This window comes from Dendrobates tinctorius, unplaced genomic scaffold (assembly GCF_039654945.1).
Source record: "Dendrobates tinctorius isolate UK_male_01 unplaced genomic scaffold, ASM3965494v1 ptg000074l, whole genome shotgun sequence".
Classification (NCBI taxonomy): domain Eukaryota; kingdom Metazoa; phylum Chordata; class Amphibia; order Anura; family Dendrobatidae; genus Dendrobates; species Dendrobates tinctorius.
The window spans coordinates 20,803,452-20,821,669 of NW_027361742.1; the positions used below are offsets into that span (position 1 = coordinate 20,803,452).

At 42.0% G+C, this 18,218-nt stretch overlaps 1 protein-coding gene across 1 annotated transcript in view; it reads right to left on the minus strand.

Moving 5' to 3' along the window:
• Window positions 1-387: 387 nt before the first annotated feature.
• The window catches only part of LOC141096361 (nucleoprotein TPR-like), a 198,692-nt gene continuing 180,861 nt past the window's right edge, over window positions 388-18,218 (minus strand). Inside the window, exons 31-46 of the mRNA XM_073582916.1 lie at window positions 15,333-15,526; window positions 14,924-15,178; window positions 14,709-14,851; window positions 14,273-14,350; window positions 12,540-12,734; window positions 12,322-12,456; window positions 11,854-11,944; window positions 11,555-11,733; window positions 11,156-11,224; window positions 10,885-10,976; window positions 8,909-9,015; window positions 8,635-8,730; window positions 8,349-8,505; window positions 6,832-6,947; window positions 6,271-6,369; window positions 388-533 (exon numbers count right to left, since the gene is read on the minus strand). Of these exons, the coding sequence (XP_073439017.1) occupies window positions 487-533; window positions 6,271-6,369; window positions 6,832-6,947; window positions 8,349-8,505; window positions 8,635-8,730; window positions 8,909-9,015; window positions 10,885-10,976; window positions 11,156-11,224; window positions 11,555-11,733; window positions 11,854-11,944; window positions 12,322-12,456; window positions 12,540-12,734; window positions 14,273-14,350; window positions 14,709-14,851; window positions 14,924-15,178; window positions 15,333-15,526 (2,053 nt within the window). The 3' untranslated portion in view covers window positions 388-486. The remainder of the gene's footprint in view (window positions 534-6,270; window positions 6,370-6,831; window positions 6,948-8,348; window positions 8,506-8,634; window positions 8,731-8,908; window positions 9,016-10,884; window positions 10,977-11,155; window positions 11,225-11,554; window positions 11,734-11,853; window positions 11,945-12,321; window positions 12,457-12,539; window positions 12,735-14,272; window positions 14,351-14,708; window positions 14,852-14,923; window positions 15,179-15,332; window positions 15,527-18,218) is intronic.

Genomic DNA, 18,218 nt, shown 5'->3' on the forward strand with positions numbered 1-18,218 from the left:
AACTAAATTTCAAAAATTGTGAAATTTTCAAATGTGGGATATTTGCATAAACCCCCTCCCCCCCCACAAAGCATAGTGCTCCAAATGTACTAACACCATGAAGTACAATGTGTCACAAAAAACAGAATCAGTGGGATCCATTGAAGCGTTCCAGTTATTGCCACAAAGTGACACTGGCTAGAATTTAAAAAATTGGCCTGGTCAGGAAGGCGAAAACCAGCTTTGGCATGAAGGGGTTAAACATTACTATAGTGCATAGGAATTTTGTTAATCCGTTTAAAGCAAGTTTAATATCATACTTTATACACGGACAGAAGAGGAAAACAGTATATGTTGTACAGACATTAAAGCCTTGTGAGTGCAACTACATAATGAAAAAAAAAGTCATGACTTAATAAACCTTTAATTTTTACAAAAATGCTTCATTTGACAAATGCTTAAAATCAGGAACGAAAACTGTATTCACAATAGGGGAAAAGTAGGCTCTTAAAAGTTGCTTCTGTTTATTCCTCCTCTACTTCCCAAAGGAACGCCTGCAAAAAAAAAAAAAGAAAACAAAAAAAATGTAATCTTTTTGGATACCCATAATGTAAAAATATAACAAAAAAAATCAAACTGGTGTTATTAAGTACTCCCAAGTATTTTTTTTAATAAATGTGTGTATATGTGCATGTAATGTAGTATGGGTTTATTGATATACTCACCTACTGCTACTATCGCCAGTATCCAGCACCTTTCTGCTTCGCTTCTCAGTAACATCACCACGATTGTTATCACCCACCTCACTATGCCCTGTGTGAGCTGGAAGTCTCTCTTACAATGAAAGCATATAGAGCCTTGTTCTGACGATGCATAGGCTTACATGGTAAAAGTAATTTCCAGAGTGACACGGAAAGTCTGCAGTGGGGTGTCATCACTGAAAAGAGAAGAACGGCCCTTGACACCGGAGAGAGCAGCGACAGAAGTATATTAATAGACTCACAACATTAATATATATATATATATATATATATATATATATATATATATATATATATATATATATATATACACACACACACAAAATATATATATATATATATATATATATATATATATATATATATATATATATATATATATATATATATATATATATATATACATACACACACACACACATACATACACCGTGTATACTCGTGTATAAGCCAACCCCCCTAATTTTGCCACAAAAAACTGGGAAAACTTATCGACTCACGAATAAGCCTAGGGTGGAAAATGCAGCAGCTACTGGTAAATTTCAAAAATAAAAATAGATACCAATAAAAGTAAAATTGAAACATCAGTAGGTTAAATGTTTTTTGAGTACACATACTGAATCAGGAGCCCCATATAATGCTGCATACAGTTCATGATGGGCCCCATAAGATGCTCCATACAAAATACACCCCATATAATTATGCACAAAGGTTAACAATGCCCCCATAAGATGCTCCATAGAATAATATGCCCCATATAGTGCTCCAGAAAGGTTATGGCCCCATAAGATGATCCATAGAATATACCCCCATAAGATGATCCATAGAATATACCCCCATATGCTGCCCCCATATGCTGCCCCATAGACTATGCCCCCATATGCTGCCCCATAGACTATGCCCCCATATGCTGCCCCATAGACTATGCCCCCATATGCTGCCCCATAGACTATGCCCCCATATGCTGCCCCATAGACTATGCCCCCATACACTGCCCCTATATGCTGCTCCATAGACTATGCCCCCATATGCTGCCCCATAGAATATGCCCCCATATGCTGCTCAATAGAATATGCCCCCACATGCTTGCCCCATAAGATGCTCCATATATGCCCCCATATGCTGCTACAAAAAAAAAAAAAAATGCCATACTCACCTCTCCTGCTCAGGACCCGGCACCTGAGATATTCACCTGTCCGGGTTCCATCGCTGCTCACCGCTGTCTGCCACGTCATCTGTCAGTGACGTTTGGCTATTGGGGGGGGCTGCAGAGAACGCGCCAGGGGGGGTAAGTATGATCTCTGACACCCCTGCTCCCCCCCAGGTATATGACTCATGTATAAGCTGAGAGGGGGATTTTCAGCCCAATTTTACTAGCTATGAACCCGTTCTACGCCCGGGTGGCATTTTTATTGGTATACAGTCTCCCATCCTGGTATGTGCTGCCCCCTCCTACCCTGGTATGCATGGCACCACTCATCCCTATCCTGCTATGCATGGTCCCCTCACCACAACCACCCAATCCTGGTATGCATGGCACCCCATTCCTCATCCTGGTATGCATGGTCCCCTCACCCCCTAATCCTGTGGAAGCGCCTTTGCAGCGCGAAACGATTGTCGTTGCTATCTCCTTTTTGCACCCGTTCTCCTGCTGATATGCTTTTATAATAAAGCCTTGACTACACTACCCGGTGAGTGCCGCTCTTTTCTACTATTTTTTGCTATACATATATACATACACACACATATACACAGCTCTGGCAAAAATTAAGAGAGCATTGCAAAATTTTCAGTTTGTCTGATTTTTCTCTTTACAGGTATATTTTTGAATAAAATATAAATTGCTCTTTTATTCTATAAACTACTGACATGTCTTCGAATTTCCAAGCACTAAATTTTGTATTTATTTTCAGAAAATGTGAAATGGTCAAAATAACAAAAAATGCAGTTCTTGCAGACCTTAAATAATGCTAAGAAAACAAGTTCATAATAATTTAGAAACAATAATACTAATGTTTTAACTCAGGAAGAGTTTAGAAATCAATATTTTGTGGAATAACCATGATTTTTAAATCACAGCTTTCATGCGTCTTGGCATGCTTTCCATTAGTCTTTCACACTGCTTTTGGATGACCTAATGCCACTCCTGGTACAAAAATTTAAGAAGTTCCTCTTTGTTTGATGGCTTGTGACTATCCATCTTCCTCTTGATTAGATTCCAGAGGTTTTCAGTGGGGTTCAGGTCTGGAGATTGGGCTGGCCATGACAGGGATTTGATGTGGTGGTACTTCATCCAAACACTTATTTACCTAGCTGTGTGGCATGGCACATTGTCCTGCTGGAAAAACCAGTTCTCAGAGTTGGGGAACATTGCCTGAGCAGAAGGAATCAAGCGTTTTTACAGAATAACCTTGTATGCGGCTTGATTCATACGTCCTTCGCAAAGATTTACCTGCCCAATTCCAGCCTTGCTAAAGCATCACCAGATCATCACCGAACCTACACCAAATTTCACAGTGGGTGCAAGGACACTGTGGCTTGTACGCCTCTCCAGGTCTAAAGGCCATTTTACATTTAGCGATGCACCAGCGATCCGACCCGGTCAGGATCGCTGGTGCATCGCTAAATGATCGCTAGTGAGCTTTCACACAGAAAGATCTCACAGCGATGCAGCAGCGACGCAGCACACTATACTCACCTTTCACACACAGCGATCCTGACGTCCTCCCGCCCGCATTCCAGCGTCGCTCGTCTCACACAGCAGGAAGCCCCAGCAGGAAGCAGGCGACGAGAAATGGAGCCACGCGATCAGCGATGGACAGCGGGGGGAGCCGGTCGGAGGTAAGTATCACACATAGCGATATCGCTAGCGATATCGCTATAACGTCACAAAATCAGTGACGTTTTAGCGATATTGCTAGCGATATCGCTATGTGTAAAACCCCCTTAAGTCTAACCATTAGACAACCAGGTGTTGGGCACAACTGAAAATTAGAATCATCAGAGAAGATTACCTTACCCCAGGTCCTGTATGGTCCAATCCTTATGGTCTTTGGCAAACTTCAGCCTGGCTCTCCTTTTCTTCTCATTGATGAAAGGCTTTTTTCTAGCTTTACATGATTTGAGCCCTGCCTCTAGGAGCCTGTTACAAACTGTTCTTGCTGTGCACTTCACCCCAGCTGCTATTTGCCATTCCTTTTGTAGGTCACTGGATGTCAGCCTACGATTGCTGAGTGACATTCGAATAGATGACGGTCATCCCTGTGAGTAGAGAGTCGTTTGTGCCCTCTGCCTGTCTGTAGCTTTGTTGTCCCCAATGTTTGCTGCTTGACCTTGTTGTAATGGACTGCAGTCATAGAAATTTTAAGGATGGAGGCAACATGATGCTCACTTTATCCCTCTCCTTATAAAGCCGGAATTGAGCCATTCTTTTCCTCAACCAAGACTTTTCTTTTTAACTCCTTTGGCATGGTTAAAAGTTATTTTTTCATTCCTATTAATTTTGGGATATTACTAGCACTTGTTATGCCATCCAGCTTGTCCTATTGCAAGAGGACTGTGAACACCACAGCAGGGTTATTTATACTTTTCTTCGTTAAATAACATTTGGTTCAGGTGATCACCTAATCAGAAGCACATTACGTAGAAAGAGGTGTACTCTGGTTGGAATTCAACTGTCACTGGAATGGCTTTCAGACATGTAGAGAAGCTGATTTTTTATAAAACTGTGCAGTGGTCTCTTAATTTTTGCCAGAGCTGTATTTTCCATATCTGCAGCGTCTCCCATCAATGCAGCAAACTAGCTGGGTACCATAGGGATTCCATGGCTCTTGTACCCTGGATCATCCAGGACTGGCAAGCTCTATTTCCCTGGGAACTTACACCACATCCCTCAGCAGTCTGTTGCCCTCGTGGCACATATCTGGTCTGGTGGCAGGACTTGCATCACCCTTCTCAGTTGTTCCTTCCTCTTCACTGGCAGATTGCGCCAATGAATGCCAGCCTTCTCACTTGGTGAGCAGTCTTCCAGAAGAGATGAATTTGCACTTCCTATACATAGAACACCACAACACAGACGGCGATAACCCTGGCACACCCTGCAAGCACGTTTCCTGCAGCGGTGCTCCAGGTGCGCCGAACGTCTGTGGAGAAAATCCAACCTACCCGAAGATTTCATCCATTATAAGTTTATGCTTCGAACACACAACACTGCCCTTCACCTCTCAAAACGAACCTATTTCAACTCCCTCATCACCTCACTGTCCAATAACCCTAAACGTCTCTGACACTTTTCATTCTCTACTCAACCCAAGAGTACAGGCCCCAACAACGGAGCTTCGAGCTGACGATCTGGCCAATTACTTCAAAGAAAAAACTGACCAGATCCGACAGGAAATTATCTCCCAATCACCTCATACCATGCACTGTCCTCCCTTCCTCACTGCATCTAGCTCACTCTCTGATTTTGAACCAGTCACAGAAGAAGTATGCAGGCTCCTTGCATCTTCTTGCCCAACCACTTGCACCAATGACACATTTCCGTCACATCTACTCCAGCCCCTTTCCCCTGCTGTCACCCCTCACCTAACTAAAATATTTAACCTCTCTCTCTCTTCTGGTATCTTTCCCTCCTCATGCAAGCATGCCGTCATTCATCCACTACTTAAAATACCATCCCTCGACCAAAACTGTGCCGCTAACTATAGACCTGTCTCTAATCTTCCCTTCATCTCTAAACTCCTGGAACGCCTGGTCCACTCCCGTCTTATCCGCTATCTCTTTGATAACTCTTCTTGACCCTCTCCAATCCGGTTTCCGCTCTTTACACTCTACTGAAACTGCCCTCACTAAAGTCTCTAATGATCTACTAACAGCTAAATCAAATGGTCATTACTCCATGCTAATTCTCATGGATCTCTCTGCAGCATTCGACACTGTGGATCATCAGCTCCTCCTCACTATGCTCCGTTCCATTGGCCTCAAGGACACCGTTCTCTCCTGGTTCTCCTCCTATCTTTCTGACCGCTCCTTTACTGTAGCTTTTGCTGTCTCCTCCTCCTCTCATCTTCCTCTTACTGTTGGGGTTCCTCAAGGATCAGTCCTAGGCCCCCTCCTCTTCTTTGTACACTGCCCCTATTGGTCAAACAATCAGTAGATTTGGTTTCCAGTACCATCTCTATGCTGATGACACCCAATTATATGCAGCACCCACCCTGTAGCTTTATGTTAGCTCGTTGGGCATGTGTGTATTATTTTTGCTTCTGCTGGGGAGGACCTGCCTTTTTTTTCTTAAGCTGTAATTCTGTGTGTCAGTATACTGTGTCCCCTCAATGAAGGCTACTAGAAAGAGATTTCACAGTAATTCCCAAAGTCCTCTCTTACAGTTCAATCAGGGTCACAAGAACTATCACAAAGTGAGAAATATTTTATCCTTTATAAGACAATCTGCTTTTAACTTTATGGTTCTGTATTTCTTAGACATTTAAAAGCTAATTTAATTTGATATCGTATTTTATTTTATTTAACAAACCTCTTTGCCTAGTAAACTGCCTTCCCCGTACAGCAGGTCTTCCAGTCTGTGGATGGAGTCTTACTCTTCTGAGGGGTTTTGATTGACTGCTACTTGTGTCTGCATAAAATTATATAAAAATCAAAGCATCAAGAACAATTTCTTGGCCTATGGTGCCACAGACAATGCAAAAATGTCTTAACTTGGTACAATTAATTGCAATAAATTACTCACTGTGTTTATGGAATCTGTTTTTTTTATTTCATAAACCAATAGTACACATAAAAATAAGCAACTTTCTAATACATCTTATCATTCTCAATTCACAGGTAAAATCTGTATTCAGTGAAGATATTTTCCCATTACTGAGATAGGAGATGGCGGCTGCTACTGATGTGAACTGAGAATTTTGAAAATGAATGATCAGTCCAAGGGGAGAAATAAGCGATTTCTCCAAGATACACTGTATTACAAAGTTGCTTATTTTCATGTGTGCTATTGAGGTAAGAAATAAAAATTAAACACTTACTTAATAAAATCAGTCTAACTTTAATAAATTTCAGTCTAACTTTATAATAATACCTGCAGAGGAAGAAGTGGGAGGATCTTGGCTTGTTGAAGGAAGGTCAGTTTCAGACGGCTGAGCAGCATCCTGGTCTTGCCTTGTGTCCATTTCTATTGTTGACTCTGATGCAATCCTGTAATAATATCAATGTTCCTAATCTTATTGTTGTTCAGGAAAACACAGAAGATATTTGTGAAGAATATGGAGATATATTTTCATGTCAATCATTTGTATCCTATCTGGCATGTGATTATAAACCTCCCTTTAGTGTGCAGCCCTATGAGAACACTTAGCTCAGCAGGGGGGCAGGTCAAGCTTCAAAGGCTGTGAGTGAAAGACCTCACACCTTGACTAGCTTAGAACAGGACAAACACCTGCTTGCCACTGTTGAGCCCTGCTGAAGCTGCAGACACCTTCTAGAACATTCCAGAAAAATAATTCCATAAAGAGTTATGGCAATACGATACATCCTAGCTGTACATTGCGCATATTTACAAGATCCCCAGAACATGGCAAATGCCCACCTGGGTCTCAACCCATTCTAGCACCCAGGGGTATGGCGATGCATAGAACAGCTAGTAGAAATTAGATAGTAAGCTGTGTTCGATCTCGACGTGTAGCAGGGGCACGGTCAGAATAGATAGATGGTGCCAAAACAGCCTCTCTAGGATCATCTATTAAGGAATTATGACCCATTTTAGGTTTTGGAGCTTTTAGCTGCAGAGGCAAGGGGAAGCGATTTTAGGTTCAACCCAGAGAGCAGGAGGGGAGTGACCCAAAGGGGATAAAGGCTAGTGTAAGGTCATGTGGTCTCTCTGTTATGCATGCAGTCCACTTCCAACAGTGGGGGCCATGTAAAGTAACATGCAGTGAATGATCTAGAAGACAGCTGGCAGCTAATGCCCCCTGTGGCACAGCGCACACATGATTGAACATCACCCGGTAATTGATATGATCCTTCTGCTTATATCTTTTGTCCTACCACTATTGAATATTTATAACCATTGTGTATAAAGTGTATTGTCTAGTGTGATCTAAAAGAGATTAAATATATAAATTCAACCTTGGGCTGCTCTTTTACCTTGATCCACACGTCTGTTTCTCGGTTTAACTTTCAATGCTACCAGGGCTGGTTTCTGGCACGATATAATTAGAGTTGAGTGAATTTGTTCAGATTTGGTCACCGAATCTGAATTTGCCATATTTGTGCCATAATGGTTCCCTATTTGTGCTGAATGTATGTTTTATGATCGGTTCTGAACATATACAGTAATGTTTACTCTCATTGGAGCTGATGCCTCCTATGGACCAGCGCAGCATGTAAAAATGGATCAAGCTGACCTAATGTGTACCCAGGGGGTGTGGAAAGTCACACTGGTGAAAGTGGGGGACACTGAATTACGTGATCTGACGTAATAGTGGCGTCAGGCGGGGTGGGTGGTGAGGTTCTTCACATGTGGCGGCATCGGTGGGATTCTGTGTGATATCGCCAATGTCATTCTTCACAATATTTTATTTATTTTTTTTAAATTACCCTTCAGATTCCCCCTCTACAAATACTTCGTCGCCTTCATCTGCTGTGCCAGATTCGACAGCTGTAGTAATATTTCCAGTGGAAGTTGTCACCATAGGAACAGACTGAGATGCATGATCTGAAGTATCAGCAGCAGGATTCTCAGCAAAAACAGAGACTAAAGGACAAAAAAATATACATTAGATATTAAAAAATGCACAAAACTGGTCATACAAAAATAAAATTAAGCTTCATTTTCTATTGTGGTGAAGAACTGTTCTGGGACTGGTGACACGTTGGGTCATACCTGGTGCTGCTACTTGAAGTGGAGTAGTTGGGACACTGCGACCACCTGACTCCTCCTCATGAGCAAGAAACAGGGGAGTTTCGTACATACCTAACCCTTCAAAAAAAAGAACAGCGTAAATGAACTAATGATCAAACACATTAAAACGTCAAAAAAGCTCAGAAAATAAGTACTTCTTACATGTACAAGAGTTTATTGTACTATTCATTCTCTGAAAGGATAACATTGCTTCCCCCCCAGTCAGAATGAAAAAAAATGGAAAACTTTGTGCTACCTCCTTGCGATGCAAGCTGGCCAAGGTCAGAGTGACTAGAACTGGCTTGTGGCATATCCTCTGGTGGCCCAAACCGAAACCGAGGAACTCCAGCGACCTGGGGAGAACTGGAAATAGGTTCATGTCAGCCAAGATCAGTACACTAGCAGCTAATTACAGTCATATGTTAAAGTTTGGGCACCCCTATTAATGTTAACCTTTTTTCTTTATAACAATTTTGGTTTTTGCAACAGCTATTTCAGTTTCATATATCTAATAACTGATGGACTCCGTTATATTTCTGGATTCAAATGAGGTTTATTGTAATAACAGAAAATGTGCAATCTGCATTTAAACAAAATTTGACCGGTGCAAAAGTATGGGCACCCTTATTTTCTTGATTTGAACACTCCAAACTACTTTTTACTGACTTCCTCAAGCACTAAATTGGTTTTGTAACCTCATTGAGCTTTGAACTTCATAGCCAGGTGTATCAAATCATGAGAAAAGGTATTTAAGGTGGCCACTTGCAAGTAGTTCTCCTATTTGATTCTCCTATGAAGAGTGGCATCATTGGCTCCTCAAAACAACTCTCAAATGATCTGAAAACAAAGATTATTCAACATAGCTTTTCAGGGGAAGGATACAAAAAGTTGTCTCAGAGATTTAACCTGTCAGTTTCCACTGTGAGGAACATAGTAAGGAAATGGAAGAACACAGGTACAGTTCTTGTTAAGCCCAGAAGTGGCAGGCCAAGAAAAATATCAGAAAGGCAGAGAAGAAGAATGGTGAGAACAGTCAAGGACAATCCACAGACCACCTCCAAAGACCTGCAGCATCATCTTGCTGCAGATGGTGTCACTGTGCATCGGTCAACAATACAGCGCACTTTGCACAAAGAGAAGCTGTATGGGAGAGTGATGCGAAAGAAGCAGTTTCTGCAAGCACGCCACAAACAGAGTCGCCTGAGGTATGCAAAAGCACATTTGGACAAGCCAGTTACATTTTGGAAGACGGTCCTGTGAACTGATGAAACAAAGATTGAGTTGTTTGGTCATACAAAAAGGCGTTATGCATGGAGGCCAAAAAACACAGCATTCCAAGAAAAACACTTGCTGCCCACAGTAAAATTTGGTGGAGGTTCCATCATGCTTTGGGGCTGTGTGGCCAATGCCGGCACCGGGAATCTTGTTAAAGTTGAGGGTCGCATGGATTCAACTCAGTATCAGCAGATTCTTGACAATAATGTGCAAGAATCAGGGATGAAGTTGAAGTTACGCATGGGGATGGATATTTCAGCAAGACAATGATCCAAAACACCGCTCCAAATCTACTCAGGCATTCATGCAGAGGAACAATTACAATGTTCTGGAATGGCCATCCCAGTCCCCAGACCTGAATATCATTGAACATCTGTGGGATGATTTGAAGCGGGCTGTCCATGCTCGGCGACCATCAAACTTAACTGGAATTGTTTTGTAAACAGGAATGGTCACAAATACCTTCATCCAGGAACTCATTAATAGCTACAAGAAGTGACTAGAGGCTGTTATTTTTGCAAAAGGAGGATCTACGAAATATTAATGTCACTTTTATGTTGAGGTGCCCATACTTTTGCACCAGTCAAATTTTGTTTAAATGCAGATTGCACATTTTCTGTTAGTACAATAAACCTCATTTGAATCCAGAAATCAAAAACCAAAATTGTTATAAAGAAAAAAAGTTAACATTAATAGGGGTGCCCAAACTTTAACATATGACTGTATATGTAAAATTCTGGTAAATAGTGAACATTTTATGTTAGCATCCAAAACAATACAAGGAACAGATTATATTTTCTGCATCCGACCAATGAACGGAATTTAACATGAAAAACTAGGAATGTTATTCTTACGTTTCTCCTACACAGATTTGACCACGAAATGCTGACAAAAGTGCTACAAGTCAATTTGACTGCAGTAGTTGAAGGACATACTGTACGTTAAGTAACAACTTACTGAATTGCTTCAGCAAAACCATCTGTACGATGAGGTACAACAAGTGTTGGTGTGCTCGGCACTGTACGATCTTCATCATCAAAAAAATGTTGCTGTTTGGGAAATTTAGGGAACATAAAAATGATCAAATTTACTATCCATATAAGAACATTTCCACACAAAGCTTACGGCAAGGACAAACAGTAGAATTTATCAGCCACCAAAATAAATAAGACTATAAATAAATCATCAATAATCAAATCCAATTTGTAGTGTAATATTGTATGCCTACCATGCCACCTAATCCAGGTGTAAGTTGAAGTCCACGGCCTACCGACTGTCTGCGGGCCATCGAAATTCGCTAAGTACAGGAAGTAGTAATAGATTTGTTATACTTATTTCAGAAGAAAAACAAAACAGGTCATCTCATCTAAACACTAGATTACATTTGTCTTCTTTAATTTAGGCACTCACCAGGAATTACCCAGTAAATCTGACTACATACAAGGAAACCACTGCACCCTCTAAACTTAAATGCTTGGATCGATTTAGGCATCGATTTAAACGATCTTGTAAATTATTTTTAGCCCAATTAAATAAAAAAAAAACACAAACAACTACAACTTGCCCCTTTACACTGTTTTATTGATTTGAGAAATTTAATTTTCAAATTTCTTATTGTAAATTCTACCTGCGCTGGTGGCCCAAGTTCTTGAGGAGGTGCGTGTATTGTTAAACGGGGAGGAAGAGGATGTGGTGGTCTACGAGGTGACTGAGGAGGACGAGGACCTGGACGGTCAGAAGCAGAAGATGGTTGGTCCCTAGCTTCTTGCGAAAGTGAAGATTCAGAGGTTCCTGTTGAAGCTTCACCTGTATACAAATGTTAAGGCAGTTACTAACTATACAAATCAGTAATTTACTGACTACAAGACCACTCAGCAAGTTGTAAAACAAAACAATAAAAAGGTTATCCATGTAAGATTCCATTACCGCTATTTTGAGAGTCTGCAGGCCTTTGACCAATATCTCCAGTACCCATACTTTCCTCTGTCTCTGTGCCAGGATCAGTGCCTTCAGCACCCTGGGAATAAATCAATTTCAAGTTAAAAATAATACCTGAGCTGCTGATAAAGACAGAGCAAAAATAAATATGCATGAATCAAACCATATATAAGGGAGAAATAACAGGTGGCCGAAGATGAACTGTAAAATGACGACTTTTATATAAGTAGAGGAGTGAATTAGTGATCTATACTGAACCCCTTTACCAGTGTGATATCAGGGTGCTGTGTGCCAAAATTACAAACTCAGCTTTCCTGCTGTTTAATCGCCCAGTGTATTCCCAAACAAAACTACTTAGTCATTTATTGTGAATCAATATACAAAGTCCTGTGAAGCAATAAATCTCAAAACCCTTCTGCATCTTTGCTGAATAAATAAAAAATTTGTACTATGTACCGCAGCCTCTTCTCCTTCATAGGTGTCATTGCCATCAGCGCTACCATCTTCACCATTACTCTCATCCCCTTCTTCACCCATACCACCATCATCATCTTCATCCTCCTCCTCCTCATCATCATATCCCTGAATGTCCTAGGAAAACATTAAGAAACACAAGTTAGGAAAACCACAAGTCTTTATACACGGGCTTATAACATGCAGAAATTGCAGATTACCTCTTGATCTGCTTCATTTTCATCATCCTCCTCCTCTTCATCACTTTCTATGACAATAATATCATCTCGCTTTGTTAAAGCGTCCTGAGAGGACTGCACAGTTTGGGCTGGCTCCAAAGCCTGTGCTGAATTATCCAGAACTGGGGGCAAGGACTCCTCCCCATCATGAATTTGAGGGTATTCTAAACTAGCAGACTGCTAAAAGAAGAAAAAAAAATTACTTCCAGAATGCAGTTGCTTGGCTTTAAAACCAGTGTACTTAAAAAGTCCAGTATGGACTGGTCCACTAAATACCACAAGTTTGTTTCAAGTTATTGGAAGTCGCTAAATGTTGCATGGTTTGTAAACTATATTCTGGGCATTGCATGATGCATCATGAAGGGCCTAAGCAGTGGTGCATAACGAAGGAAAGCAAGTGACCAAAGAGCACCTGTGTCATGGACTGTGCCTTCAGGTCCTGCACAATGCATAACACATTAGGTTAATCTCATTATTTTGAAAAGGAAGAAATGACAAATGAAGCCCAGGGGTGCTTTCACATTACGTACAGGCATCAGTTTTTTGGTCACGTCAGGGTACGAACCTCTTGCAAAACAGGGTTCGAGCTTATACGCTGACGGCCATAGACTATACTGGTGCTGACAGAAGGAACGTGAGCTCTGCTGTGCATCATTTTAAGGCGTCCATGCCTACTGGAGGCGGACGCTCAGACGTAGTAGACTGCTTCTGGGTGTCAGTCTTTAAGTAGCCGTACAGGTCCGATATAAGACAGAGTGAAAGTTTCCTCTGTCAGCACCATTATAGTCTATAGCCATGTCGGCAAATAAGCCTGAATAGTTTTGCGACTGGGAGTTCAGACGTAAGCGCTGAAGGGACCAAGGAGTGTGACAAAAAGCAGTGTGAAAGCCCCCTATCTCTAAGAAGTGGAAACTGAAAAGGGGGTTCCCGGCAATGGGCATACAATAAAAGGTAATAACAGCACTAGTTTTCTATAGCTTTGTCTTGGTAACCAATTCTTTTTAATGCAGTACGTCAGTTCTTACTTATTTCACGTTTATTTATAGCGAACCCATCACGTTACTCTCTATTCTGTAAACCAATAATACATAAGATATATTACAAAGTTGCTTATTCTCATATCAGAGAAATCTGCTTCATTCTCCTCCAGGACTTAACTTCCATTCTCAAGTCTGTATTGAATGAAGACAAACTTTTACATTACTGAGAAAGGAGAGGACAGTTAAGACTGATAAGATTCTATGTACAGGAGAGGAGGTGGTGGTGGCAGAGCTGCTCTCCCCCTTCGGTTACATGGAACTTTGTGCGCACCAACTGTAATCTCCTCAGTAATCGGAATGTCAGTCTTCACTGAATAAAGATACTAAAATTTTACAAATTTTGAACGCTCAAGTTCTCAAATTTACAGTTGAAAAGTCATGTGACCAGACCGACCATCAGACTCCTCCAATTAAAAAAAATAGCTTTCCAATGTGCATTTTTTGGAGACGGTTGATGGACAGAGCTGGTCACATCATCTCTGTCAATTGCCATTTTGAGAACAGGAGAGCTGTGCAGTCTGAGGAAGGTGGCACTATCACATTCCAGTAGGAGAACCTGTAATACTTACAGTATATACTTTAACTGGCACAAATGTGATGTCTTAAATACATTTGTTAAAATAAAGTGGGCAAACCCTTTTAGGATGCAAACATGAATAAAGAACCAGTGATTACCTGTGTAAGTGTTTCTTGGGATTCTTGTTCAAATGAGTGTGATTCGGCCTCAGGAATATCTTCTTCCAAAACTTCCTCCTTAATACGAAAAATCCAAAATTGCACATTAACTTTCTGGAGATTAACTTATAACAGTTAAACGAACAAGGTTCAGTGTTTTTACAAGGTTGAAAGACCTTCCAAAGAAGTAGGGAACAGACAGATGGAGATATGACTGCAGGATTAGTCTGCACAGGGTGTAACTTTATTCTGCAACCAAGGAGTCTTAACTACAAAGTTGCTCCATTGTTATTTTGGGGCTGATATAAATCAAAACAAAACAAAAAGTTCTTTACTATACACATCGGATCTAAAGGAGCAGTGCTTAACACAAAGCAGTGGTTTGTTGGAAGCTGCAAAACAGATTGTCAAATGCACAACTGATCATGAAGCAAACCTCTGGTTCAACTCGCTGTAAAGTCCTCAGCTTTTTGTTAATAGGCAAATCTGGCTCTTCCATGGACTGTTCAGAGGGCTCTATAGAGCTTTCTTCTTCTTCACGCTGCCGTTTTGATATGGAAGAACTTGGAGTTGCTGAAACTGTAAAGGTGCTTTAGCTTTAGGGAAAGGTGAGCACAATTCTACAAGCCATGCTCTCTCATAGTAACTTACAAGTGGTAAACACAGATGAGGATGTAGATGGCCTTTCTATCGGAGAGCTTTGGACAACTTCCACAGCGGGTTCTGGAGTACAAGGTTCTATGGTTGCATGGGACTGCTGAGTAGGCTGGACAAAGGCAGTTTGCTGCTGGACAGCTGGAACGGATTGTGAGAGGGAAGACTGGACATTAGGACTTGTAGATCTAACAGATCCACTGGTGCTGCCAAAAACAGGTACATGCTCCAATAGACCTTCTGACTGCATTGCTGTAGAAAATGATACAAAACAATACAGAAACATAAGCACATACATTGAACAGGATCTTTAAAAATCTACTGGAAAAAAAAACAAAAAAAAAAAACAATGAGGGTAAATGAAAACTAATCAGCAGGTTGCATGCGAGTACATCAGGATACGTGCCTTCTTGTGTTTCCACTTGGGTCGTGGGCATAACTGTAGCGGTTGGAGTAGTAGTTGGAGTGGAGACAACAGCAGGGGTGACCATAGGACGTATACTAGCTCTTGGTGGCCTTTGTGTCGAAGTCACTTTACTTGGCGTGGCCACAACTGGAGTTGGTTTGATATTGGCAGTGGGTGGTTCGGTGATGCTGGCCCTAGAAAATCAGGAACATATGTAAAAAATAAGCTCACCAATATAAAAAAGAAAAATTTACAGCTTATAGTTATGTTTTAACCATTTTTTTCTACATTATACAAAAGGATTTTTATTATTTACCGTCAAATCATTTTCTCAACAATTGTGGGATACAGAGACCGTGTGTTATAGCTTTTGCCGCAAGGAGGGGGACACTAAATAGTTAAATGTTTGCCCCTAGCATGATAATCCTCTCTTTACTGAGCTGAATCAGTAAAAGTACAGACATAAGATGGTGAAGATTAACACAACTGAGATCAATTAGGAAAAATACTCCATTTTCATTAGAGTTGTTAACGGTCATTACAAATTAAAAAAAGATTGTCCCGACCAAAACGGGAGCCTGTCGGGACAATGAAAGGCTGAAGCAAAAAGAAAAACTAGAATCCTCTCTGATAAAGGATGTGTAGCACAAGATGGGAATTAGAATCAATGGATCTAATGGATGCGCCATTTCTGTGGCAGCTGTGGGCTGGTTTTTATTAGGCAGGGAAGGGGGCAATATCCAGCTTACAACTGTCTGCTTTGCCTTGGATGGTTATTAATTTTTTTATTAGTAAAAATAAATAAATGAAATAAAAAAAACGATGTGGGGTGCCCCCTTTTTTTCACATCATCCAAAAGGGTCCTGCCATAAATCCGTCCCACGACGATCCCAAACTCCAGATGCAGTCCTGAGTGGTGACATCAGCAATGTGACCTGACCGCTCAGCATGACAGCCGGAACACACACATACATAAAGTAGTGTGTGATTCCAGCGGCTGCGACAAGCACTGATATCAATAAGGTTGAACTGAATTGCAGCAATCTGACATCACCGCTAACAGCATTAGTTATTAGGCTAATAACACCAGCCCATAGCTGTCCCAGAAATGGCGCATCCATTAGATGCGCCAATTCTGCCGCATAGCCTCGGCTCTTCTCGCTTGCCCTGGTGTGTGGCACTCACAGTAATGGTTTTGGGGTTGATGTCAGCCTATTAACAGCCTGCAGCTGTTTTCTTACTCTTTGTTGGTTCTTAAAAACAGGGAGGGGGGGGTCTCTTCTTGTGGGGTCCCCCTTTTTTAATAACCAGTAAAATAGGGATTTTTGGGTACGCACCGTAAAATCCTTTTCTCCGAGCCATTCATTGGGGGACACAGACAGTGGGTGTTATGCTGCTGCCACTAGGAGGACACTAAGCAAACCAGAAAAAAAGTTAACACCTCCCCTGCAGTATACACCCCATAGCTGGATGAGATATCTCCAGTTCAGTGAAAAAAGCAGTAGGAGCTTAAACAGTCAACAATAACGAACTATGTCAAAACCTAAGAATGCTACAAATGAGCCAGTAGGCTCAACAGGGTGGGTGCTGTGTCCCCCAATGAATGGCTCGGAGAAAAGGATTTTACAGTGAGTACACAAAAATCCCTATTTCTCCTACGCCTCATTGGGGAACACAGAGACAGTGGGATGTCCTAAAGCAGTCCCTGGGTGGGGAGCATACATCTGCTAATAGCCCATGTACCTCTGAGTTAAGACTGAGGCACTGCCGATTGCAGGATGCGTCTGCCGAGAGCTGCATCTGCAGAGGCCAGAGAATGAATTTGGTAATGTTTTGAAAAGGTATGCAGACTGGACCAAGTCGCAGCCTTGCAGACCTGTTCTGCCGAGGCCTGGTGCCGAATGGCCCAAGAAGCGCCCACTGACAGGGTAGAGTGCGCCTTAATCCCCGCTGGGACAGGCGCATTCCTGACACGGTAGGATTCCTGAATCGCTGAGCGAATCCACCTGGCTAGCGTTGCTTTGGACGCGGCTAGGCCCTTTCCTATGCCCCTCAGGAAGTATGAACAGGGCATCTGACTTGCGGAAGGGAGCAGTCCGCGAGATTTACAGTCTCAGCGCCCTAACCACATCCAGGGTGTGGAGGGCCTTTTCAATGCGATGGACTGGCGCCGGACAAAAGGAAGGCAAAACAATTTCCTCGTTGAGATGGAAAGAGGAAAAGACCTTGGGCAGGAAGGACGGGTACGTCCTGAGAACTACCTTGTCATGATGAAAATTCAGGAACTGAGAACGGCAGGACAGAGCTGCCAATTCCGAAACTCGTCTGATTGACGTAATTGCTACTAGAAAGACCACTTTCCAAGAGAGGATGGTCAATGACACGTCCTGCAGCGGTTCAATAGGATGCTCTTGTAAGGCCCCGAGAACCAGGTTAAGGTCCCATGGTTCTAATGGCTTTCTATAAGGAGGCGCCACATGGGAGACTCCTTGAATAAACGTCTTGACCTGAGGTTTGGTGGCAATTCTTTGTTGGAAAAGCACTGACAAGGCCGAAATTTGGCACTTGAGCGAGCTAAGCGCGAGGCCTGATTTTAGTCCGGATTGAAGAGACTCCAATATGCCCGGAATGGAGAATACCAGAGGGGAACGACCATGATCCTTGCACCATGAAAAGATTTTCCAGGTGCGGTGATAGATACGTCTGGATACAGGCTTCCTAGCACTAATCATGGTGGAGATGACGTCGAGAGAGAATCCAGCCTGTGCTAAAATCCAGGATTCAACGGCCATGCCATCAAAGACAGGGCCGGAGTTCTGGTGGTAAATCGGGCCCTGAGAAAGCAGATCCGAGCGATCTGGAAGTCGCCAGGGGATGTCGGCGACT